The sequence below is a fragment of the Carassius gibelio genome, chromosome B25 (genome assembly GCF_023724105.1).
Source record: "Carassius gibelio isolate Cgi1373 ecotype wild population from Czech Republic chromosome B25, carGib1.2-hapl.c, whole genome shotgun sequence".
Lineage (NCBI taxonomy): Eukaryota > Metazoa > Chordata > Actinopteri > Cypriniformes > Cyprinidae > Carassius > Carassius gibelio.
This window is the reverse complement of record NC_068420.1, coordinates 8,977,776-9,004,253: the sequence shown is the minus strand read 5'-3', so window position 1 is coordinate 9,004,253 and position 26,478 is coordinate 8,977,776. Positions and strand designations below refer to the sequence as shown.

Below are 26,478 nucleotides of genomic sequence, written 5' to 3'. Positions count from 1 at the left end.
AAAAAGCAATAGTATTCTACATAAGTCAAAACTTTTTGTTATCTAATTTTACCAGTAAGCCACAAATATCAGTCAGAAATAATCATGATTTTGAAGTAATCATAATAATATTGTATCATCTAACAGTACTGTAAAAATGGCTTGTGCTAATAGCATTTCACAATGAATTCTGCTTTCACAGCTTCATAAACCCTTTTTCCTCAGTGTTAAAATACGATTTATTGTGGACATAGGGTATCAGAAAACATCAGATCCCTTGACCTACGTTATGTATATTTCCCTTCGAAATTTCTAAAGTCTGTGATGAATTTGATAGAGCAAATGTGACCTTTTCACACATTGTCATTTCCATTTCAAAGGGCTTGCAACACCGCTGTATTTATATCTATGCAATACTGCATTACCATATAAATGAAACTGACGGAAGTACCCATATTTAGAAGACGTCCAATCTTAAAAGTGAGCTCTGCCACTTTCTAAGCGTGCGGTGGACTGTACGAAGGTGCATTTGTGAATTCCTTTGCTAAACTTCAAGCGTTTGAACACACACTAACAGTAAGAAATTGAATAAAACTACAAGGTTATTTATCTAAATACACACTGCATACATTAATATTGCTTTCCAAATGCACCTACATCACTTTAAATGTTGGCAGCGTGTTATTGAGGATGTGAGATCAGCGCTAAAGGCATCAAACACTCTCCCACGTACCTCAGACCTGTCACTAAACCACAAGCTGCCCTGAAACTGTAAATAAAGGCCCCCCACACAGGAACTAATACCTTGAAGCTGAATCTCTGCTTTGTTGAAGTGAAATCTAAATTTGTCATGGTAATTTGTGAGGGCTTGTGGGAAAACAAACACTGAATGGGTTCAAAAAGAGTGCAGGATTGCATTGGTGCATGTGTTGTTGTGACATTTAAAGGGATAGTTCACCGCAAAATGAAAATTTATTTACTCGCCCTCATGTCATTCCAAACCTGTAGGACAAACCTGCATTTCTTCTGTGGAACAAAAAGGCAGATAGTTTGAAGAATGTTCTACTGTTTTTGTTTATTTATTTATTTTTTTCCCCACAAAATAAAGTCACCAGGGTGAGTGTATATACTTTGATTACAATTATTTCGGTTTGCGTCTCAACCCCATTACCTTCTAGTCTATAAAATTCCGAAAAACCATTCTGGGTATTGCACATTTATATTGGTTGCACATATTAGAAATCAATTTTGTGTTGACCAGGCCACCAAAAACAGTATCAGAATAATGGACAAAATCAAACTCTGGATCAGAACAAGGATATCTGAATCTTTATCTGATATCTAAATCGAATACTGAATAAAAATGTTATTGTTTTCCTTTTTTTAAATAATTTTATTATTGTGATTAAAAAGCGAGGTTTGCTTTAATAAAAAAAATGCAGTTCATTATGAAAAAAGTTGATTAGGAACAGAGCTGGGTATTAAAGCTGCGGTAGGGAACTTTTGACGCTCTAGCGGTTAATAAACAGAACTGCTTGCGTCTTGCGGAAGAACATTGTAGCCGGAACTACTTCTCTCTGTTTATGTCTATGAAGAATCACAAAGGTACTGGGTTACTCCGCCTCGGTACCCCCGAACCAATCTAAAATAGTACGAATATAAACACTTAATATAGGTGCACCCTAGTGATTCAGGACAAGCTAAAAACACGGTTTGGAAAATGGATTCATGGTTGTACTCGCTTATTATATACATTTTTCTACATTTTGAACACAAACAAAGTTACGGACCGCAGCTCTGATTGGTTATTTTTTACCGGGAGCGATGGAGTTTCTGCAAATGGCAATAGGACCACTGGGAGGAGCCAGAGGAGCTTGATTTTTTTCACAGATTATCTGTCTCATATTCTACTGTCAGGACATAATGACAGGTTTAATAAATATGTAAAAAATATTTTTTTACAAAAGTTCCCTACAGCACCTTTAACTGATTACATGTAATCTGAATTACATAATCTGATAGCAAATACTAAGTACTTTGTAATTAGATTAAACAAATTTTACCTAATATATTTACTTTGTATTCCTCCGCAAACCCCAAGTTTGGGAAAACCCTAACAACGAATGGAACATATTTTCTATTTTAAATATATTATCCTATTTAAATCAAAAGTATTTAAGTCAAAAGTAATCTTAAAATAATTAAAAAGTAATCAAATTATATTACATAAAATGTGTAATATAATAATATAATGCATTACACTACTACCATTTTTGTCATGTAATTTGTGATCCGTAACAGACCCATTAATGATTAAGAAATAGTTTTATTTAATAAAAGTATTATATATATATATATATATATATATATATATATATATATATATATATATATATAATGACATTTTATTCTAAAAGAGCCATAAAAACAGTCAGCCATAATTTGAGGGATAAAATAAAAAATTAAATAAAAAAGAAGAAATTTAACTATGCCCCCGAACTCCTCATAAATACTATATATAAAAAAAAAAGTATAATCTTCATTTATTAAAAAAAGTCCTCAAACTATTTTCCTCATTAAACAACACTTACCAATATCAAGCAACACAGAATGAGCAAAAGTTCCTGTATTAAAGCACAAGAGTGAGGATATTATAATTATTAATATAATTATTTTTGTTAACTATCCTTTTAAGAGCTTGAACCTGTGATTCCAACTTAACGGGTCGAGTCTCTGTACTATTTATAGACGAGAGAGTTGGGGAAATAAGGCAGAGTTCACAAAAACCAATCTGGCTCTTCCACAGTTCCAGACTTGGAGCTTATAACTTCAGGAGATCATGTCTTTGCCATCCACGCTTGTTATGAGGTCACTGGAGGAATAAACCCTGGTTCTGATGAAAAGAGCAAGAGCGAGTCTCCTTTAACTGGCTGCCCACTGATCTACCCCTCCATTCTCTGAGCATCCTCTCTAATACAGTTAGCATGCCTGATCAATAGCACCCCATACACAAGCTCCTGTACACATGACTGGAGATAAGGAAGAGGCCACGCAATGGAGGAGACCCCGGTCTCTCGGTGAGGAAATCAGGTCACCCTCGATTGTGAGAAAGCCGCGAGGAGAATCGATCATTCCCTGACTGTGAATAGAGCATTAATAAGCCAGGGAGGAGAGCTCTTAAATAGGGATAGCCACAGAGTTGACCTCTGTATTGGTTTTACACATGTAAATACTATCTAGCTGGGAACAGCAGGGGAGATATGGCGATATCCGGTGGGTTAAAGCTGGCATTCGTCTTTTTCATTTCAGCACTCAATTCCAAGGGCAAAAAAAGGTGACTGCCTTAATGTGTTGGACAAGATGGTGACTGAACTTTCAGACAGGAAGAAATAGCCTGCTTACAGATGCCCAAGGCAATCATGAATATTCTAGTGCCAAACGCAGGCACCTGCTACACTGATATTACACCGAGAGGTCATATATAACCTGCAGGCTGTGATGGAAAGATTTTTAGTTTAAAACAATATGATATGACCTGTCACTGAGAAAAACACAATCTATCTAAATACAATGTAATATATTAATCATATATATATATATATATATATATATATATATATATATATATATATATATATATGATAAATAATATTGATAAAATATAATAAAAAATAATGCATATTAATAATACAATAATTTGAATATATTGTTTATAATAAAATATTACAAATTGTATAAAATTGTAAATAATTAATACAAATAATTACATATTTAAATATAATTTGTTTGTACATTTTAATTACTTATATTTATAATTTCCAGAAATATACTTTTTATATAAATCAGTCAACCATTAAGCATAAATTTTGTGTTGACCAATCCATCATAACTTATATTGACAGACGGACAGCTGGACAGACAGACAGATAGAACTAATATATATATATATATATATATATATATACACATTTCTGAAAATAAACCTGAAATTTGAAACTTGAAACAAATTAATCCTGCCCCTCTGTTCTGTATATAAAGTTCAGAAAACTGGATGTTCCTACCATAGAAGTAAATCACATTTACAGCACCACTTTTATTCAAACACACAAAGGTCCCACATTTCTGTATTACAGCACGTATTCAAAAACTGCGCGACAAAACGGAACACAAAGTTCTTTTGTTTTTGTTTTGGGTTTTTTTAAATCAACATTTTGAAAGTAATAAATGAAGACATTTGCACACTATGCATGTAAGCGTACATACTTGCCATTAATGACCCCGTCAGGGTTGAGCATGGGGATGATTTTGAAGATGTAGGCCTCTCTCAAGCTCTCGGCTACGGGATCACTGCTGCACAGGAACTCCAGCGTGCCCTTCAGTACCCAGCTGGCATTGCTCTCTCCTGGATGAACCCTTGCTGTCAGCACCACACATGGCCGGTTACCTAAAAAAACAAAAAAAAAAACAACAAAAAAACAACAACATGAATATGAGGAAAAAAGCAAACCTGTGGAATGAGTAGCTTGTATTGTGGATTGCTCATGTTTTAAACAGGAGACAGCCACCAAATCAGTGTGATGCTTTGCTTTCATAACATTACACGGCAATTACGCCGAATCAGATTTTCAGTCGACGTCCCTTGACTCGTTTCATCTTGACGGGGAAATTACATCACCTTGCTGAGCAAGTTTACAAAGCCAAAAGAGATGGACAAAGCTTATCAAAAACACATTAAAATTTAATTTAGCTTGACTATTATGGCCTTGGCTGCCACCCCACAAAAGACGGCGGAAGGGGAGACTAATTTGTGTGATTCTGGTATTGATGATTTCATAATGAGTTTCTGCATGGCCTCTGTTTATGCGCTCTTTCACCAGCTCCATTTCATTTTCTGTATTTAATTGAATATGAATATGTCCATGCAATTAGGTGGGAGTGATTTTAATTATTATTATTTGTTTTATTTTATTTTTGGAGCTGTAAAATGAGATAATGCCATTATTGCAGCCTTTTGCCATAATAATGAATTGCATGTGTTTGTCATGAATAGCATGTGACCTACGATTCTGCATTCAGCTTAAGGGTCAGTGAGAAATACGAATGGTCAAGATGAAAGTAAGAAAACTCTTTCAAAATAAGATCTCTGCATTTATGTAAGTTTAATACCTTATAGAAAAACTATTATTACATTTGTAGGAGAAGATTTTAATGGCTGTAAAAATGTCCATAATTTCCCTTTCAAAAATATTTATATCAAAAATATTATTATTCTTAATATCTTAAAGTTCACACAAATTCATATAATTTAACATGCAATAAATTGTATTTATACACAGAATTCTTAATTTTAAATAAATAAATGTTTAATTTTTTGTGTACATGAAACTTAAATTGTAACTTTGCCACAGTATATTACGGATGTAATGATATTTATATAATATCAATTAACTTATAGGCTATTATTATATACTTGTATATTTTATATAATATATAATTTTGATTATATTTTATTAGGCCTGTCAGTCGATTAAAATTTGCAATCTAATTCAATTTGACTGTGAAAATCCTCCCAAAAGATAATTTAAAGTCACTGTTGTGTTAAAATAAAAATATCAAGTAGGTTACTCACATCATTTTTTTTTAAATAATAATAATAATAATAATTATTATTATTATTTGATGAAATAATACTCTAAATAAGAAACTAAAACATCCAGCAGATTGCGGTAAATATCTTTATGAGTAAGCCGTTTAGCAATTCATTCATTTGATTTGTTCAAATGGCATTCAGGAATGAAGTAATTGGCTCTCTTTATGAATGGGCCACTGAGTCATTGGTTCAAGCGATTCATTCAAAACGTGGATTTATGCAGAAACAAATCAAATCAAGTCACCGTTATTTATATGGCACTTTTTAAAATGCGTATTGTGTCAAAGCAGCTTCACAGTATTAAACGGGGAAATAGTGTGTCAAAATAGTGTGACATTCACCAGCAGTTTAATTCTAGGTTGCAACAAAATCAGATTGCACAGATGCACAACAATTCTGCCTTTGCTTTATAGGTGATATTTTTATTGGAACATTTTTTCAGCAAAAACATAATATTGTATCTAAAATATAACACTACTGAACTTTACTGGAGCACGATGTAGTTTCAGTGCTGAAAATAACTATACCATACCAAAACAATACTGGGAAAACTAGGAATCCCTGACAAAAGTGTCCTAAAGATAAAATATGCTTGATAAGAATCACATCAGCTTGGTGCACGCAATCAATTCCCCTCAAGAGCCGACTGCTCCAGTACCGCAAAAACCTTAAATTCTAATTTAAATTCTAATTCAAGTCGGAATCAGAGATTTCAGGCCCTCAATGCGTTCAGCCGGTCTCCTGATGGAGTCCTTTCTGCAAACCCTCTGTCCACTCCACTTCATCTCTCCCTCCATCTGTCCTTCATCACACTCGCTCACTTGTATTCCAGCACATCCATTTGTCACTACTCCATCCTACCAGTGAAAGAACGTTTTTGTGCAATAAACTACTGTTTCCATTGTACATCCAGCATCAAACTGCACTGCGCAAATAAGCTGAAGGAGCTATTTTCATCCGTCTGTGGAAAGAAACCTCCACATATCAATTCCATGTGTATTTTTGCCTTGATCCCATTTACACGTATACACCGCCCAATCAAATATACGTTGTTTGCCACACACGCAAAGTGAGTGTACAAAGATGTGGGAGTGCTTCGTGAAGCTACGAGAGAATAGATCTCTCTGCCGGTACAACACAAATCAGTCTTCCCACGCTCCCAGTGGGAAGAGTACAGCCCGATCCTTTAAGAGCTGGGCTTTCACTCCTTGTACGGAGGAGTCCTTGGCACACAGTCGACTTCAACCCAAACAGAATACAGAAAACAAAAACTATAAAGGAAAGAGGAAGATGAGAGGGCACAAAAACTCCTTTTTGTGTCTCTGTCTCTCCTGCTGCTTCGCAGCTATCTGAGCAAAAATACCTCCCACCGACATCGCCTAAAAACATGCTGGTTTATCTCCTTCCCATTTGTGTGTGTGTGTGTGTATGTGTTCGCTTCTGAATGTGTTGTGTGTGTGTGTGTGTTAGGGTTTAAATAGCCAGGTTTTATGTGCCCCTGTTGAACGGCACTTAAGACGTTTAAAGGAAATGCTTTTGAAAGTAGGGCTTATAATACTGCACATTATGTGGAGAAAGAATACAGGTTTCATGGGTTCCCTGAGTATAGTCGATTTCCATAAAGATCCACTAGAGTATGAAATGTTTCCCAGTCGTCAGATTTATAAGAAGGTGGAAGTGGCATTCTTAGACTTAAGGACAGACCTAGACTTATACTTGTACTTGAGTATCAGCATTCAGTTACAAAGAAATCTGATAAATGTTATACCCTTTAAAGTGTCCATAGATGTAGACCTCAGGCTTCCTGCTCATATTCATCTCAAACAATCTCAAAACTATAATTTTCAGTGACTTCACAATGTTGATGTATTTCATCAAAAATATCTTCATTTGTGTTTCGACAATGAACGAAGGTTTAGGGGTTTGGAAAGACAAAAGGGTGAGTAATGACAGAATTTTCATGTTTGGGTGAACTATGCCTTTTAGCTGGTAGCATTACACTTTAAAATGTCCGCATTATTTGCAGACCCACATTCAGACTGCAAAACTTCCATTTTACTTCTATTCTATTTTAGGTTTACATCAGTATGATGCTTATACTGTATTTTTCATGTGTATTACAGTAAAAAAAATGCTGCACATTTTTACTAAAAGGATAAAAGCGCACACTAGTATGTAATTAATTAGTTATTTATTTATTTATTTGTTTCTTTGGCTTAATTTCAGCAATATTTTTGCAATAAGGAGTTCTGCACACTTTAAATTCTTACAGGCATCAAACTAAACTTAAATAGACCATAGACATGTCCTGTAGAACCAAACATAAACCCAGACTTACAGACTGACTTACAAATGTAAGCTAGATTTATGAATTTTAAAAGATAACCCAGACTTATAAATTAAGTTAGTTTAATACATAATTAAACCATTACAGATCACCAATCACATACTCGGACTTAACAATTGCGTTTGTTTTACACAATTTTAAATGACTGCGGACATAAACAAGCCTTGGATCCAGTCAGATGTAGAACTAGAACTAGACACAGACCCAGACTTATTAAACTAAAGGTGGGCGTACACGGTGCGAATTCAGACGGTCGGAAGATCGTATGTCCATGCACACGTCACGAGTGAGTTACTCTGAAAATCGGACAGATGAGGTGATATACGACACGATTTTATGACCTGCCGATTTCCGAAGCAATTGCACGAAGTTAATATAACTGCTCTCCCTCTCTCATAACGGTGTATAAAATAATGATACGAGCCGTGACACATACAGGTTCTTTTTCAGCAACAGGAAACCGGGACATCTGGTCACCCTAGTGTGTGTGTTATGGTTTATTGGGACACAAATGTCTTATGTAAACATGGTTCATGAACACACCTTCTATGTCCTCGTAATGGCTTAAAAAAAAAAATATTAAACAGGGTTTAATTGAAATTTTAAACATGCATTTTTCCATGATGGATAGATGTAGTGTATGGGGATAGAATATATAGTTTGTACAATATAGAAAACCATTACGTCTGAGTCCCCGTAAACTACATATCCACGTGTGTGTGTGTGTGTGTGTGTGTGTGTGTGTGTTTGTGTGAGAGAGAGAGAGAGAGAGAGAGAGATAATTTAAATGCATGGTACACGCTGCTAGAAACATCACAGCGCTTGCTGTTTCTGCCAGAGTTTAGCGAGTTTATCCTCTTGGCCAACAGTCCACATTCGCCGTGGTGCTGCCATCTTCGTCTTTCTTCTTCGGTGGTTTTCCTAGTTCGTGATTGGTCCAACTTCAGATAGATCAACAAATCGGCTCGTTCAAGCACACACGTCATGAATTCAAACCGACAGCTCACAAACTTTTAAGACCTGTTTAAAAATGATCGGGAGGTCGGGAAGTGCTCGTAAGGCACTCTGCTTGGCTCGGAATTCCTTGCACATGATATGAGCCGCAACCATACCAGCATACACGATTTCCACACAATTGTCCACACATGCGAACTCATACGACAGCAAAAACTGCACGGTGTACGCCCGCCTTAAGTTAGTTGCATGCATTTTTAAACGTTCATAGATGTACGACCCAACTAAAATAAGCTTAGTTTTAAATGCAATAAAATGTCTGTACACAAAGACCCAGACTTAAACACAGGAACTTCACCAATTAAATTTCTAGGCATTACACATTTAATAAATGTCCACAGATCCAGATTTAGATCAGACTTCAAATTAAATCTGGCAGCAGCAGCACTTAAATTGTGTACACACTTTAAAATGCCTGCAGAAGCAGTCATAGACGTATGTCTCTATGTCCAGTCTCAGGTTAGACCTAAACTCCAAAACACTTAAAATAAAAAAAATAAAAAACCAACACTTGTGTATCAACATACATGAAAAAATGAATCTGACAATATTACACTATTAGACTATTAGACTTAGATTCATAGAGCTTGACCCCAACTTACTGACTTTAACACTTACCAAACTTACTGGACTAAGATCCAGATTTATACCTAAACATAGACCCATATTTAACAAATTAAGTTTAAACAGTGTAATTCTACATCTATGTCTATTCTAGGTGTAGAACTATGTCTGTGCTTAGAATTATACTTTAAATTGTCAAATGACAACAACCTGAACTTAAACCTATTCTTTATATCCTTCTGCCAGACATTTAATTTTGTTCAAATGCGCGATACATTTTTAATCATCAGTAGAACATGCTAACACACTCTTTGCTCGCACACACACCCAGTAAAAAAAAGCCTCCGCCCCTTGATCGTTAAGTACAAAGGAAGCCTTAAGCTATCAAACCAATCTCTGCAATCCTTTCCTGTATATGCAAATCAAGTCCAATTAAAACATATCAGACATGTCCATTTGAAATCATGAGATGAATTTGCCCCGCAAAGCTTATGAAAATGCAGCTTTTAATTTAGCCTTTTATTAATTAAAAGTGCTTTATAGGAATCTCGCTTATGCTCATTTCTTGGGTTGTTAATTATCAAGCGTAAACCTGTTAAATGTGACAGTTTCGCCAAAAGCGATCTGGAGGGAGACACTTTCCGCAACAAGAGGATTCACAGTTATATGTGTCTCTACTTTATGTTTTAATATATAATGGGTCATCCTAGTTTTTGCAATGAGGTCATTTGTATTTTACAACAATATTATCTGGTTTTATAAATCCATCCTTCATTTAGACTCATAATCTTAATTTTATGCATTTAACAATAGAGGCGGGCTGTAAAGTTATTGAAAAGTCAAAAGAGTTGATAAACCAATTTTACAGCAATTAATTTGTCTTTAAATACAAAAATATATACTTAATAAAATAAATGTAAATTGACATCATGACAAAAATTATATATATTGTTTTTACATTTTGATTTTTGGATTTAATATATTAATAAATATTTCAAATATCAATAATACACTAATTTCATATATTTTTATTAAATATAAAATATTTAAATATTTCCCACCTAAGCGTAACTACAAAAAGTGTATTAGCTGTAATATATATTATAAAATATATTATATAAATATATGATATATATATATATATATAAAATATATCAATATTTTAAATAAAGAGATGTCTCACTAATATCTTAAAAATTATTTCCAGGCTTTCCAGACTTACAGAACAAAAAAAATCATATTAAATGAAATTTTGATATTTAAATTTTATGTATATATTATATATTATATTTTCATGAGACCACCAACAATATAGAAATATAAAAAATATAAAACGAAATCTTATATAAAATATAAAATCTTCAATTAATTTTTTTTTTTAACTAAACTTATGATCATTGCATCAAAATCATCTCATAGAAACAAAGATGCTAATTCAAATTCTGCATGTTAAAATGTGTCCTCAAATCTCACAATCTCTTTCTACCTAAAATAGTCACAGGCTATTATTTACAAATGTTAGGTAAGAATCAGGGTTCAGAGATCTTTCCATCTCCAGCAGCATTTCTGTTGAAAAAAGGGGTAAACCGACCAGCAAAGTCATTATTGCCCCATTCCATAGCCCAGTTTCTGGATTCTGTCCAGTGGAATGTGGGTGAAATAGAGGTTAAGATGTCTATTTGAAGAGACTGTGTGAACATGAAAGACAGAGCGTCAGTACAGATGCCGATATTAAAAGAGAGAGGAAGAAAGAAGCATGTAGGCTGCAGGATGCATGCCAATGGAGGACAGGCTCTGTTAATGTAGAGTCAAAAGCAAGTAAAAAGGTATTGAAAACAGGATTTATCATTGACTGTCAGCAGAAGGCATGGGCAATGTGACTAACAGATAAGAGCCCTGTATTTCTGTTACAGGCACTCTGCTTTTCTAAACTGTCGATGGCAGGAAAACAATTTACTATTTAAACAGCCAAGCCAAATAAATGTATATGTGATTATTTAATTGCGTCATGCCTTTTTTATAACACAAATGTTTTTAATAATAATAATAATAATAATCATTACTAAATAATAAGGACTTTATTAGAATTATTATACTGAATAACAGCACTGAATAATATAATATTGAATTTCTTATCATCATCACTACTACTATACTACTTCAACTAATAATTATAATATGCATTAATAAATAATGACTTTATTAGAATTATTATATTGAACACTGAATAATACAGTACTGAATTTCTTTTTTACTATCATTACTATCATCATCAATAAGATTTCAATATTATATTATTTTTCAGTGTTGTTATTCAATATAATAATAATAATATTATTATTATTATTATTAAATTTATGCTAAATGCAGAAATTGATTTATTGTTTGTTTGTTTGTTAAAATGTATAACCAAACATTTTACCAAATAAGTATTTTAAACAATTTTATTAATTTACATGCACTGAATTTGTTTTTGTTTAGTTTTTTACAATTCCTGTTTTTTTATTTTATTTTATTTTAAAGGGAATAGAAAAAGTTTCATTTTTTGCATAGCACACAAAATGTCCCAAATACATAATTAAAAAAAAAAAAATTATAACCTGTCTGTTTAGTGATATACACCTCAAGGCAGCACACACAAATGACAACCAACTAAAATTGTTGTCTTTATATAACGTGACATCTTTGTTACTTAGGGAGTGCTGTGAGACATTTCACTCCCGCTTTTGTAGGAAATAGCATAAAAGTGTAAATATAAATTAAGCTGGCTGTGTTTGCAGGTACAGTTAATCAAAGGGATTTGTTTAATTAGAAGTCTGTGAGAGTTGTGCAAATACCAACTGCAAATTAAGCCGTTAAGTTCATCCGGTTCAATAGCTGCTACTTTAATCCATATTGTTCTACTGGTCAGCTGCACAACTTCAATACTAAACAACAGCTGCCCCGGCTCGTCTAATGTGTCATATTAACACATCCTCATTCCACACCAATGTCCAGTATCCTTCTCTCTTACATGCACAGAAACAAGCCGTGACCCTGCATCACCTCATAATCACTACAGGGTTATAAAAGCGGCTTAATTTGTTTGTAGTGATTGATGTGGGGCACCATGATTAAGGTTAATCATATCTGAAGCCTTTAATTCAATAATGCAGCGGACGGGAGTTCTCACAAGTCCTGCATCTGAGAGAAATTGTAAAGTGATTATGAAAATCCCACTATGTGTAAAGGCAAAGCTCATGTGCTAACGCTGCTAAACCCCATGTGCTAATTAAAGTGTAAACGTCAGAGTTTGTTGCCATTGTCAAGTTCCCTCACTCTAGTGAAGTTCAACCCTGCAATTTCCCCCACTTGAAAGGGTATGCTTGCTCTTGAAGGTTTGGACTGGATTTTACTCAATGACCAGGAATCAATTCTTTCTTTTCTTTCTTTTATTTGAAAGTTGCCATGGCCAAAAGCAGGTAAAAAACCTTAAACACAAATACAAGTAATCAAGAAAATATACAATAAACCCAAGTAACCATATTAAAGCATCAAAACCCAGGATCAAATACTTAAATTTAAACACAAATTAGTCTTGAAAATACATTGAAAGAAAAACCCCATATCTAGAGCACCCAAATAAATTGAAGACACTTTTAAAGCACTACTCAAATAATTCTACCCTTAAACTCTAACAGCTTTAATCTATAAAACCACAATTTCTCACTTCCAGCTTCCTTAAAAATCTTAACACATTTCTTTTAACTACCTTCATAAATGTTAAATGTTTAACACTTTAGCTTACAATCCAAACATGATTTCATAACATTTAAACACATTTTTCCTTAAGCATAATTACATGATTTACTTAAATGTTAAAATCCACCACACTTTACAAACAAATGCTCACCGACTCCTTCCTTGTTCAAACAAGCTTTAGTCCTGCAATATCACTTTTCAGGCCCAGTTTCTCCACACATCTTGCCAACCTGCTTTCTATCCTGTGAGTGACTCTGATTCCCTTAAAATCACTAGATCCTTCCCACCTGGTGACTAATTAACTATCTGCGGCTGGGTGCCACACCTAGCACCAAAACCACCCGGGCAGAAAGGGTGTGGTCTGTAGCTCAGCTCAACAGCCATAGAGTGCTGCCATATGTGTACAGTTCACAAGGACAGGGTTAAACTCAAACGCATGTTCATTTTAAATTGTTTACAGGGTCTTCTTTAAATTGGACAGAATAATAGAACACTAGAAAAAAATGATGACAGATGGATAGAGAGACTGATATCAGAACAGACAGACAGACCAAACGAACGATAGACAGAAAAAAAGAACAAACAACAAACTAACGTTAGAAAGAGATAGAATGATAGAACAATAGACAATGATGATAAAGAGAATGATACAGAACAATAGGCAGATAGAATAAATGAAAAACAATCTCCTGAACAATAGAATGATAGAGAGAAAGACCGACAGAATGAAAGGACAACAGATAGATAAAACAATAGAACAATAGATATAGACAGACAAACAGACAAAAAGACAGATATAGATAGAATGACAGACAGACAGATAGATGGATAGAATGACAGACAGATAGACAGACGGATATAGACAGACAGATTGATAGAAATAGAACAACAGACTGATAGAACGACAGACAGACAGATATAGATGGAACGACAGACAGACAGATATAGATGGAACGACAGACAGACAGACAGATAGATAGAATGACAGACAGGCAGATAGATAGACAGACAGATTGATAGAAATAGAACGACAGACATAGAACGACAGACAGACAGATATAGATAGAACGACAGACAGACAGACAGATATAGATAGAACGACAGACAGACAGACAGACAGATAGAACGACAGACAGACAGATAGATAGAAACAGAAAGATAGACAAATAGATATAGATAGAACGACAGACAGACAGATAGATAGACAGACAGAATGACAGACAGACAGATAGATAGATATAGACAGATTGATAGAAATGGAACGACAGACAGATAGAACGACAGACAAATAGATATAGATAAAACGACAGACAGATATAGAAATAGAACGACAGACAGATATAGATAGAATGACTGACAGAGAAATAGAACGACAGACAGATATAGATAGAATGACAGACAGACAGATAGAAATAGAACGACAGACAGATATAGATAGAATGACAGACAGACAGATAAAAATAGAATGACAGACAGATATAGATAGAACGACAGACAGACAGACAGATATAGAAATAGAACGACAGACAGATATAGATAGAACGACAGACAGACAGACAGACAGCTAGAAATAGAACGACAGACAGATATAGATAGAACGACAGACAAATATATATAGAAAGACAGACATACAGATATATAGACAGATAGAATGACAGACAGACAGATAGATAGAAAAAATGAATAAATTAATGATAAACAGAACCAACGAAAAAATGAACAAATGACTGAACAGTAGATAAAGAGAATGAACAAACGATAGACAGAGATAGCACACACTAAATAATGAACAAATGATCAACAGATCATAATAGAGAGAACAATATTCTTTTTTACAATTTTTTTTTTATACGATTTATGTATATTAGGGATATGAAAGACCCCACTTTGTTGAAGAAATTCTTATACTATCTGAAATCGATTCATCTACTAGCGACTCTGATTTACTGACACGGCCTCTTCCTGTTGGAGGAGGTTTCTTTGCACGGATGTTCAGATTAATGAAATGCACTGTGAAGTTTCGGCATGGTGTCAGCTGGGACGACATACTCAGCAGGACGATGACAGATGGATGAGGTGCCCTGTGTGTGAGAGTGTGTGTGTTTCGGGCTTGATGTTTACACAGAGCCACGTGAATCTCGCTGGATGCTGCTGACTGTGGTGAGGCTGTGTTTGACTGCTGCAATGGCTGTCACAACGCTATTGTGTGTCAGCTCATGGGAAAACCAGTTTCTTCAAATTTGTTGGACTGTACGTTTGGATAGAACTGTAATTAATTTGTGAATTTAAGAATGATTTTCGTTACATTTTCGAATGTATTCTATGCATTAATTGACAAATATCATACCAGCATTCTGGTGATTTGGCCTCTTACAAGATACAGCTCACTTATTTGGTTTTATTATCAAAATCAGCGAATATTCAGTTTTACGAAAATAACAATAAATATGTACAGTATTCTATTGAGATTGAATTGTACTTGATGTTGTGCCATGTTAACCTGTTATGTGTCTCAAATATGGAAACCCACAATAATATTATGGAAAATAATTATGAAATTATGAAAAAAGCAACCCATTATCATAAAACACGTGCCTCTAGGTACCATTTCTATGACACATACCCCACATACCTTACTCCACGTTTCACGGCAGTTTCACAGTGAAATGTTGAGTGAGCGGTGCTAAAACGGGTTTAATACGTGATCCCGGAACATTTTTATTACGTTAATATAGGCACATATAATCAGAATTCAAATATCTGGGGACTGTTATTAAAAGTTAATTCGTTTTGGAAATATGCCCTACACCGAAGCAAACCCTAAACCTACCCGATAGTGTTAACAAATGCAAAATAGATATAAAAAAGCATTAATGCAACCTTTCCATTTGAACTTCCTTATATGCAGATTTGAATGGTTTGTTGAACCGTAATTTCACGGGATTTGTATCGGAGCTCTTTGCCTCTCAAGACAAATGCATCTCTGTACTGCGTGAAATACTGAATAAACCTACTGCCTATAAAAACCCATACAGATGAAGCTGGATATGTGAGACTAACATTCAGAAATTTCAGTTTTCAAATCTTGCAGCATATTAAAATAGTCTTGAAGTCATAACCTAATATTCTTCATGTACTTGAGCAAAAATTTAATTTTATTAATTGAAAATGTGGACCTGTAAATCATACGTTCTGAAAAGAGATAAAAGTTGTCAGAGTTTTATTGCCTCTAGTGTTCATTTCAACTGGAAACTGCAGTGATTCGTAGGTATAGGTATCATAGCTATCTTTCAGTCTTGCAGAAATATTTCCAAAAAGGCTGGCAAGTAAAAAGTCATAATTTAGAGAAGCCATGCTACAATTTTGATATAAACTCACGCTTAGAAAAAAAAATTCATGATTGCAAGTAATGTTATAATTGTGAGATATAAAAAATAAAACAATACAAAAATTAATCACAATCGCAAGGATAGTGTTGCAATTGTTATGTATAAATATCCGGTTTAAGCAAAAAAAAAAAAAAAAAAAAAAGTTGCAACTGCAGAAATGTTATAATTATGAGATATAAAATTAAACACAATTGTGAGAATAATTTTTACAATTATAAGGTATAAAATCTCACAAAGTCACAACTGTGAAAATGTTATTCTTGGGATATATAAAAAAAACTATGCTTTTGCGAAAACTTGTCGCAAATGCAAGATTTAAAGACAAAAATAAATCAATTAAAAAAGCCATAATTGTGAGATAAAGTCGTAAACACAAGAAAATGTCAATTACTTTTGTCCTAATTGGAATTATTATTATTTTTTTTTTATGAGAATTGCAATAACTTATTGGGGCAGTCGTAGTCTAATGGATAGAGAGTTAGACCCGTGAGTTCACTATCGAACCCGAAGGTCGCTGGTTCGATAGTGAATAAACAGTGCTCTCGTCAACCTTCAATACCACAGCTGAGGTGAGAACCATGAGCAAGGCCCCAAACCCCCAACTGCTCCCCGGTTACCGCAGCATTGGTTGCCCACTGCTCCGGGTAAGTGTTCACAGAATGTGTGTGCACTTGGATGGTTTCAATGCAGAGCACAAATTCAGAGTAATGGACACCATACTTGGCCACCCCTCACTTCACTTTCACTTTCAATAATACAACATGTTAATTTGACAAGTAAATCCAACAATGGTTTCCATTAGAATTTTTTCTTTTATAATTGCAGATATCCAGATCATTAGGGTGTTAAAATGGAAAGACCTCTATCTGCTAAAAAATAAATTACAATGATCTATAGTCCCAGAGGCTTTAAAATGCTATGATATGAGTCAAAGTCTATATTCAAAGTCTAATGCTGTTAAAACATTTAAAGCAGTGCCTGAATTAAAATTACGGGGAGCCATTTCCATGTCACTGATTTAATTAGCCATTAAATTTGTGAATAAAGTCCATGTGTGTATTTTCATTATGTGTCTTGATTATACTAACATACACAAATGCGCTCTCTCTCACACACACAGAGAGAGTTCAGATATAGCTAATTTAAACAAGATAATAACTGACAGTCTTTGATCAAGTGCACAAGTTTCAAGTTAGCAGACAGGTCACTGTATAAGACAGTCACTGGAAATTATCAGCAGGTCACTTTGCAGTATGTCGGAGTGTCTTGGGGACTGTCAGCAGGCGGTTGAACGGAACGGCCGTCCCTCTACCTCTAGCTGAGCCAGATGCTCTGCGTCAGTCTATAGGGATCAAGCTGCAGATGTCTCACCTCCATATTCATCAGGAGCCTAGGGTTTGGTGAGCACCGTGCTACCCAGTGGAAGTGGCCCACAGCTGGGTCAGCATGTCCCAACATGTCCCTCTAGATCTTCCTTCAGTCTGAGACATCTATCTCTGCAGTTGACAGTCACACCTGTCAGCACTAATGCAAGAGCGGGTGTGAGTACCGCTTCAAGACGGGAACAACCAAGAGCTTTTGCTAGATGCTTCATAAATGTGCTTTATGTGATCTGTATCACTGCACATGACTGTTTGAGCGTCTGTGTGTCTGTTTACACCTTGATTTATCTAATCAAGGCAAAAAGACGATCAATTCATTTAACTTAAAAAAAAAATAAAAAAAAAAAATTATTTAAGAACTTCATTTATTAAATGAAGATTTGAAACATAAGATCTGAGTGCCTTAAAACAAACAAATACTAATGACAGAAAAATTAATAAAATAAATAATTACTTTGTATTAATTTTCATAAAAAAACATCACCACCAACAACACATTTTTGGATCCTCAGAATGAAACAAACAAAAAAAATAATTAATAAATGAATAAATATTTTACTCCTCTTAATTAACATACATTTTCATTTTATTTTACTCGCTTTCCATAGAGATATTATACAAGTGACATTATGAACACACACACATACATACATATATATATAAAAAAAAAAAACATACATACATACATATATATATATATTTTTTTTTTTTTTATTTTTTTTAAGATAACGTACAATGACAAATCAAACAAAAAGACAAGAGTATAAGTTAAAAGGCTACGTTTTGATTTCATGTTGCCTTTGAAGCAACTACCAAAAAAACAAAAAAACTGACACTCTCTCAATCCATATGTGCTCTCCTAGCTCTTTTAACTTTTTGTCTCCTGACATAACATATGCTTCAGGTAGTGATTCAAACACTGTCATCCCATCTAACGGTGTCCTCCCCACATACATCCACCCACCCACCCACACACACACACTGAAGCTCCTCAACTCCTCCTCTGACAGGAGGTGTCAAAGCTCAGATGCTCAGAGTGCCTTGAAGATCTGCCAGACTGTACGAGCGCGTGCGCACACACACACACACACACACACACACAGATTCACTGCTGAATACAAACCCAAAGCAGCATCAGACGCTCAGTTCACAGGTGTGTCGACACACAAGAGCATAAATCTGTCTCATTGTGAGTTTTAGTGTCAGACTTACGCAGCTGGTGCAGATGTTTCCAGGCTCTGGAAGTGGGACAGGCTGTGATCGTGACTAAGGAGCAGGAGTTTCCTGCCAGCGTGTCACAGAGGTTTTGTTGCCTGAAGAAAACTTTCTCTGGGTCTACAGACTTCTCCAACATTCTCAAATGGGTCTAGAGAAAAATTGTAAATATTTTTTTATTTAATTTTTTTATTCAATTATTGACCAAAATAGTGATGTTTTTAAAAGTGATGCTTAATTAACGTCATTAAGCTACACCAGGCAAACAAATATGTCAGCTGTGTGGACTGTGTGGCTGATTTGACAATATTAATTTCTTCATTTTGATGAACAGAGATATTTTAGTATCTTTTCAGTTGATGTGGAAACAAAACTTGCACGAAACATTATTTTTAGTGTCCCTGCCATCAATTAATTGCAAATTGCTTTGTTATTTTTGATATGAAACAGTCTTAGCTTTTAAATTCTGTTGATTTGCATAATTCACAAAATAAATGTGGTTTTGATGATCTTCAGTGACAGATATCTGTTGCACCAGTGACAGTGACAGATATAGCTACAGCCCAATAAACATGAATTAAAACCATAAAGTATGTTAAAAGAAACAGCACAACTTACTGATATGAAGCATTACTCATATAATGGCTTTTATTTACCTCAGCTGAAAAACTGTGATAAATATACACTATGTTCCATATTATTATATTTTCTTTTTAATTAACCTACATTATATTTTAATTAAACCTGCTGCCTTCATAATTTACAATAAGTATATGTACCATAATACATATTATATTTATTATATTAGATATTATAATATATATATATAATATATATATATATAATATATATATATATATATATATATATAAATATATATTAGTTTTCAGTGAAGTAAACTTCTTTTTATTATTGCTTCAAAATAAATTTCTATATCAAATCACAATATTGAGTCAGCTCTTGAATATCTTGATATTGATTCTGGAGATCAATGTGTGTTCATACAAAGTGGCTCATGTCAAGCACCTGAAGGGTGGTGTAGGTATAAGGGTAGTGGTAGGCCAAGTAGCACACGTCATCCTCGTGATGAAAGGTCACCGTGAATGTCAGCGTGTAGAAAGAACTTTTTTGACCTCTTCTAGCGCAGAAATTATTTCTGTGGAAGTCAAAAGCACACTTAGATTCTATAGGCTTATGTGCAATGTCTTGACTAAAGAGTAGAATGCATAGAGAAAAAGCACAGTAAAACAAGGCAGAGTGATGAACGTGAGCGTAAATGTAAAGAGCTGAAGTGAAGTACCTGTAATAGCAGATTTCAGAGCCTGTTCTCACCCAGTGTGGTCTGCCCTCCAGCGCATCCCTCACAGAATACAGCACAGGCTGCATGCCTGAAACATCCCACAATCATACAGTTATAAACCACCTCAAACAGGTCATTCTGTAATTGCTAAGCATTCAGGTTGTTAGCTTTTCCACATTATCAATCATCAACACCACAAAGAGTTTTTAATATAGCAAGGCAAATTATGTATATAAATTGGCAGGGGGGTGGGTGGGCGGGGGGCTAAACTTAGTTCAATAAATAAGTAGTTACAGTTTGCAAAAAAAAGTTTGAAAGCTTAGAGTTCTCTCTATTATATGAAAATTATTTTGTCTTTAAATTCCAGGCTCAAAAACTAATTATGAGAGAACAAGAATTAAAATGTATTTTTGACTATTAATTTCACTATGATTTCAATCTTTAATATGCCTTTATTCAGTCAATATTAAATATATCAAAGTTATATTTTCACAGAATGTTCTTTACCTTATAAAGAATGATTTTATTTAGTAAATCACAATTAAAAAAAAAAAAGACTTTAGTTGGCTAGCTTACAGCGAGGGTCACAAATATCCTCAAATCAATATCAATTTATAAGAAGCAATCTTGATAAAGGACTTTTATTTTTCATTTTACTAATTGTAAGTAATGTAATTACTATAACAATTTTTTTATGAGGAAAGCTAAAATGAGCAGCTTACATTTATTTAAATAAATTCAATTTCTCCAAAACATTGACTCCTAGAGGAAGAAGGGTGCCCTAAAATGCATTCCCTTCAAAGTAGATGTTTGTTGGGACTAAGTTTTACTCAAACTCAAATAAGGTCAAAAGTAAAGGACATCTCATTTAATATAGAGACATAAAACACTGACTTTAGGGCAGCACGAGTCTATTATAATGCCCAGCTGCACACCAAAATGAGGAAAAGGCAGTCAAGGGCCATTGAAAACACTTTATCGGGGGAGGAACTCAGAAATGCCGAAGCACTGTATTTTTCTGGGATATACGGCTGGTGTCAGATTTAAGAGCTGCTCGGGCCCACCGCTGCGTCTGAGAGCAATGCGAGGCTAAGATATGATTTAGCTGCTACCACTGTGGCATCTTCTTAAGCTGGCTGTGCTGGTGCCGGTGGGGAAATAGATTTCTTTTGAGAGAAGATGGTTGTGTCAAAATCAAAGCCATCTACAACAATCGAAGAACATACATCTTCAATCTTGGTAGGAGGCAAAAAAAAAAAAAAAAAGATATTATAACCCTCATGCAACCAACACATTATTTACACAAGTGGAACATGCTTCTGGATCAATCTGAGGTGATCTGAAGTGAGGTATAGTAACTCTGGTTCCTGTAACATTATGCGCTGATCCAAGAACAAGATGTTGTCCTACTTGTGTAAATCACATGGCTTTAAAGTAGTTGCTACTGTATGGCTTACCATAGTTATACTGGCTGTTTCCCTTCTCACAATTGATAATGTTGAAACGATAAGGCACGCCAGCCACCATGCCGCTGACTTCAAAATAGAACCATTGACAAAATGCAGAGGAGTTGACATCAGCATTGAGAATCAAATCATATTCATGACTAAGAGAGAGTGCAAAAGAGAGACAGACAGGAGAAAATCAGTGGGAGTAAGAGAAGATGGGAGAGATGTAATGAGAGAGAGAGAGAGAGACTGAGAAACGTGTTACGTAAACGATAGAGAGAATTCTCTCACTCCATCCCTATCTGTGGTTACGCCGCCACATTTCATTTGGAAAAATATAACGTTGGCTCTTTTATTTAAGCGCATCGGAACTGCTCTGTAGACAGGTTCTTTGATTTGATCTTGCATGCGTTGACGAGACAGGTTTGCTGAAAGAGTGGAAACATAAGAATGAGAGAGAGAGAGAGAGAGAGAGAGAGAGAGCGAGAGTGATTGCGAATGCACAACAAATGAGGCCCAAGGGCACTCGGCGAGCTGTCTGCAGTACATGTTTGCGCGTGCGTGTGTGTGTGTGTGTGCTTGTGTACGTGTGCTGTATTGTAATGAAAGAGTCTCACCTGCGGACCTGAATGGCTTTTCGCAGATTCCCGCTCTCAAATTTGGAGAAGAAGTGAAGGGAACTGGGACACATATCGGGGGAACACTGCGGACTGTGGAAAGAAAGAAAGAAAGAAAGAAAGAAAGAAAGAAAGAAAAAAAGAAAGAAAGAAAGAAAGAAAGAAAGGAAATGTGAATGACAGAACCCAAAGTGAACACAGGAGGTAAGAAAAAAAAGAATGAAAGGAAGGAAGGAAGGAAGGAAGGAAGGAAAAAGACAGGAACCAATGCAAACACAGAAATTAAGGAAATAAAATAAAAATAATAATAGAAGAAATAAGGAAGAAGGAAATAAAGAAAGATGAAAAAGACAGGTAGAAAGACAACAGAAGGAAGGAAGGAAGGAAGGAAAAGAGAATGACAGGAACCAGTGTAAACACAGGAAGTAAGGAAATGATAGAATTAATAGAATGAAGACTGAATTAAGGAAATAAAGAAAGATGGAAAAGAAAAGACAGGAAGAAAGACAACATAACGAAGGAAGGAAGGAAAGAAAAAACAGGAAGAAAGCAAAAACGGAGGGGAAAAGGGAAAGACAGAAACCAAATTAAACATATGAAGGAAGGAAGGAATGAAAGGAAAAACAAGAAAAAAAATAAAGGAAAAAAAAAGACCGCAACAAAGGAAGGAAAAGGGAAAAACAAGAACCAAAATGAGCATTGGAAGTAAGGAAGAAAGAAAAAAACAAAAAGCCAGGAATGAAGAGAAAGGAGAAATACGATTGACGGCAGAAGGCTAATACACAGAAAGCAGAGAAGAACAGAAGAGAGCGAGAGAGACACATTTTTGGACAGCTGTGCTGATTGAGCATGCTCCACATACTGTCACATTAGCTTAAACAAGTGAATTATCTCCGTACTTGTCCTTATACATATTGATTCACACTACTAACCACCATTCTGGCTAAATAATTCATTCTGCACCGTTTGCGTCAATACATTCCAGCCACACTGCAAATGATACAGAAGATGAGTGCAGAACACTGTCCATATGATGGAGGTGTACAGTTCAGTATCGCCAACCTGCTGCAACCCACAAACTACATAACGGTAAACGACAAGCTGTCCATCAGCATCAGGGCAAGCAGAGAGACACTGTCCATTCAAGGGTTTATCACCCAGAATGCCCCTGACAGAGGTAGTCACATCAAACCAGGCTTGACTGGATAAACACACACAAGCTGAGGAACCGTATGATCGAAACCAGTCACAGTAAGATTGTTCCTAGAAAGGCATTTTTACCTCTATTACCCTTTTTAAGGTTTTATTGTAATTGCTGCAATTTTAGAGCTTTTAAAAATAAGTTTTAAGGCTGCATTGAAGATCTTTCTGGTTCTGACTGTGACTGTTGTATATTCAGCAAGCATGTGAAAGATCCATTAAGATCCATCAGAGACACTTGATGGACTTAATTTCTCATTGTAGCATCTAAATGGTTGCCATGCCACTGATGTTAGGATTTAATGAAAATGCTTTATCAGGAAAAAAAAATCTAATAAAATCGCAGCATTTTACCTGTGATCGTCCATGTCAAAAACAACCTTGTTGATGATGTCCTCTGGACAGATGAGACGCTGGATGTCTTCGAAAACTTTCTTTCTGGAATATTGAAAAATAAATAAATAAACTATCAATTAGCGACAGCTTTGGTTTCCAAAAGTAAAACTCAATTTATACATGAAAACATTTCTTTTAATATTTATTTTTTAAATACATTTTTTACAAAATCTGTGAATATGTAGTCAGTACTCTGGGTTTGGAGCGACATAAGGGGGGAGTAATTAATGAATTCACTTTTTCGGGTGAACTAGCCCTTAGGGTTAGGGTTAGGTTTAGGGTTAGATGCTAATAAATGAGGAAACTAGATTAGGTCAAATTAACCACATGTATGAGAATCATTGTTTTGATTCAAATCTTTTCAATTGATTCAAATCCCAAGACCAGCCTCAACAATTAATTCATGAATCCAGTTCATTGTACAATGATTCCACAATTCAGTGACTCTCCCATGCAATAACAATGGTAAAGATGGTTAACGATGTCTAATATTAATGAATACAGAGCATTCTAAATGAGTGATGAATGAATGGTGTTCTTTCCACTTCTGGATTGTCCACTTCTGGTTGCTCATGGAACATTCGGAAGTATAGTATTTCGCAACAATAAGGCTGTGAAGCTCTTGAGAAAGCTCTTTGCATTTACCCATAATGAAATGTTTCTTGTGTGACACGTTGGTCATGAGACACCTTTATATAGGCCATCAGTTGGAACTGAACCAACTAATATTAATTTCCATTTGCAAGGGGCAGGATTGCTTTCTAATTACTGATAGATTTCTGCTTGTGTCTTGGCTTTCCGTGTCTTTTTGCACCTCGCTTTCTTCATGGGTTCAATACTTTTTTCATGCGTCATTCTACTTTATTACACAGAACTTATCATTAGATATTACTTTAACAATGCGTGATGAGCAAAGCTATCAGCTATATTACATGTATTAAGCGGTCAGGCGAAATAATATGCAGACGTCTAACCTAAAGCACTAATAATGGAGGGTCATTCTCAACTCTGTTTGGATGATGCCATTTTCAAATCGAACCTATGGTGCCTCATACTTTTTGCCCTGTATGATGCTAATTGGCTAATTTTCCTGGATGTTTGTTTGTGTGCATTATTTCTTTTTTGCCAATAAACAATAATAATAAGGCCTTTCTCCCGAAGCGAATAAGCACAATGTAAAATAGGGGGGAGGGGGGCAATCTTTGTGGACGCTCCAATCCAGAGAGCAAATTTCAGATGATAATGGGGTTGAATGAATGAGCAAAAACAAAGTTAACAGTCCGCCGTGGCTGGCAATAAACCGAGAGCGCTCCCATCATACTGTTTACTTCATAGGAAGAACTAGAAAACAATAAGACAAACAGGCATTGTGTCTTTCATTAATGTTAAATTCTGAACATAGAACATCACGAAGGGTAGAAAAGGCATTATGATGAACCATTTTCCTCCAAATATCATCAAAATGATGCGTCAGGCATATGTTTTAAACGCGTAAATATATAATGTTCATAATGTATATATATATATATATATATATATATATATATATATATATATATATATATATATATATATATATATATATATATATATATATATATATATGTTTTTTTTTTTTTAATGAACATCTTAGGACGCCAAATGTTTCCGAATTCTCTACAGTTAATGTGCGAGTAGGAAGCAATTTGTGGAATTAAAACTGTCACTTTTTTTTCTAAATGTCACTGGCTGTCTGACACTTTCTTTTTAAACCTCAAAAACTACTTTTAAGTTAAAATAACACCAAAAGAACCCATATAAATCTTACTCTTGAGGAAACACAATAAACTAGAGAACTGACTGACATAAATGTCTATTTCCTTTAATCTCTCCCTTCCACATTGAAGAAAGTTTCGGCAAAAACAAGTTTTCCGAAGGGGGCTACCATAATTAGAGATAGATTTAAGGGCTTTTTCCTCAGGAGAAAAGTGTCTTTGGGTGTCTGTAGAGCAAAGCAACCAGCAAAAGCAGAACGACTCACTTAAGGCAAGAGAGTTTAACTCGAAAAGGAATATTTTAATGAATTTAATGTGCACTTACAGTGAGTTTAATGACTCGGTGCAGAAAGTATTTACAATCATTTGCATTTGACAATGTGTAAGCAGGGATGGAGAATAGGCCTCAGATTGCATCCACATGATCTGATTTAGAGGCAAATCAGCTTATAAATGAAGTCTAATATTTGTATTATTTCTTT

At 34.9% G+C, this 26,478-nt stretch overlaps 1 protein-coding gene across 2 annotated transcripts in view; it reads right to left on the bottom strand.

Moving 5' to 3' along the window:
* The window catches only part of LOC128014194 (cytosolic carboxypeptidase 4-like), a 191,371-nt gene that overhangs the window by 67,711 nt on the left and 97,182 nt on the right, over positions 1–26,478 (bottom strand). For both annotated transcript variants that reach the window (XM_052597556.1, XM_052597555.1), the window contains exons 13-19: positions 24,201–24,284; positions 22,647–22,739; positions 22,039–22,187; positions 20,582–20,669; positions 20,308–20,437; positions 19,279–19,432; positions 4,243–4,423 (exon numbers count right to left, since the gene is read on the bottom strand). In XM_052597556.1, coding sequence (XP_052453516.1) covers positions 4,243–4,423; positions 19,279–19,432; positions 20,308–20,437; positions 20,582–20,669; positions 22,039–22,187; positions 22,647–22,739; positions 24,201–24,284 — 879 coding nt within the window. The remainder of the gene's footprint in view (positions 1–4,242; positions 4,424–19,278; positions 19,433–20,307; positions 20,438–20,581; positions 20,670–22,038; positions 22,188–22,646; positions 22,740–24,200; positions 24,285–26,478) is intronic.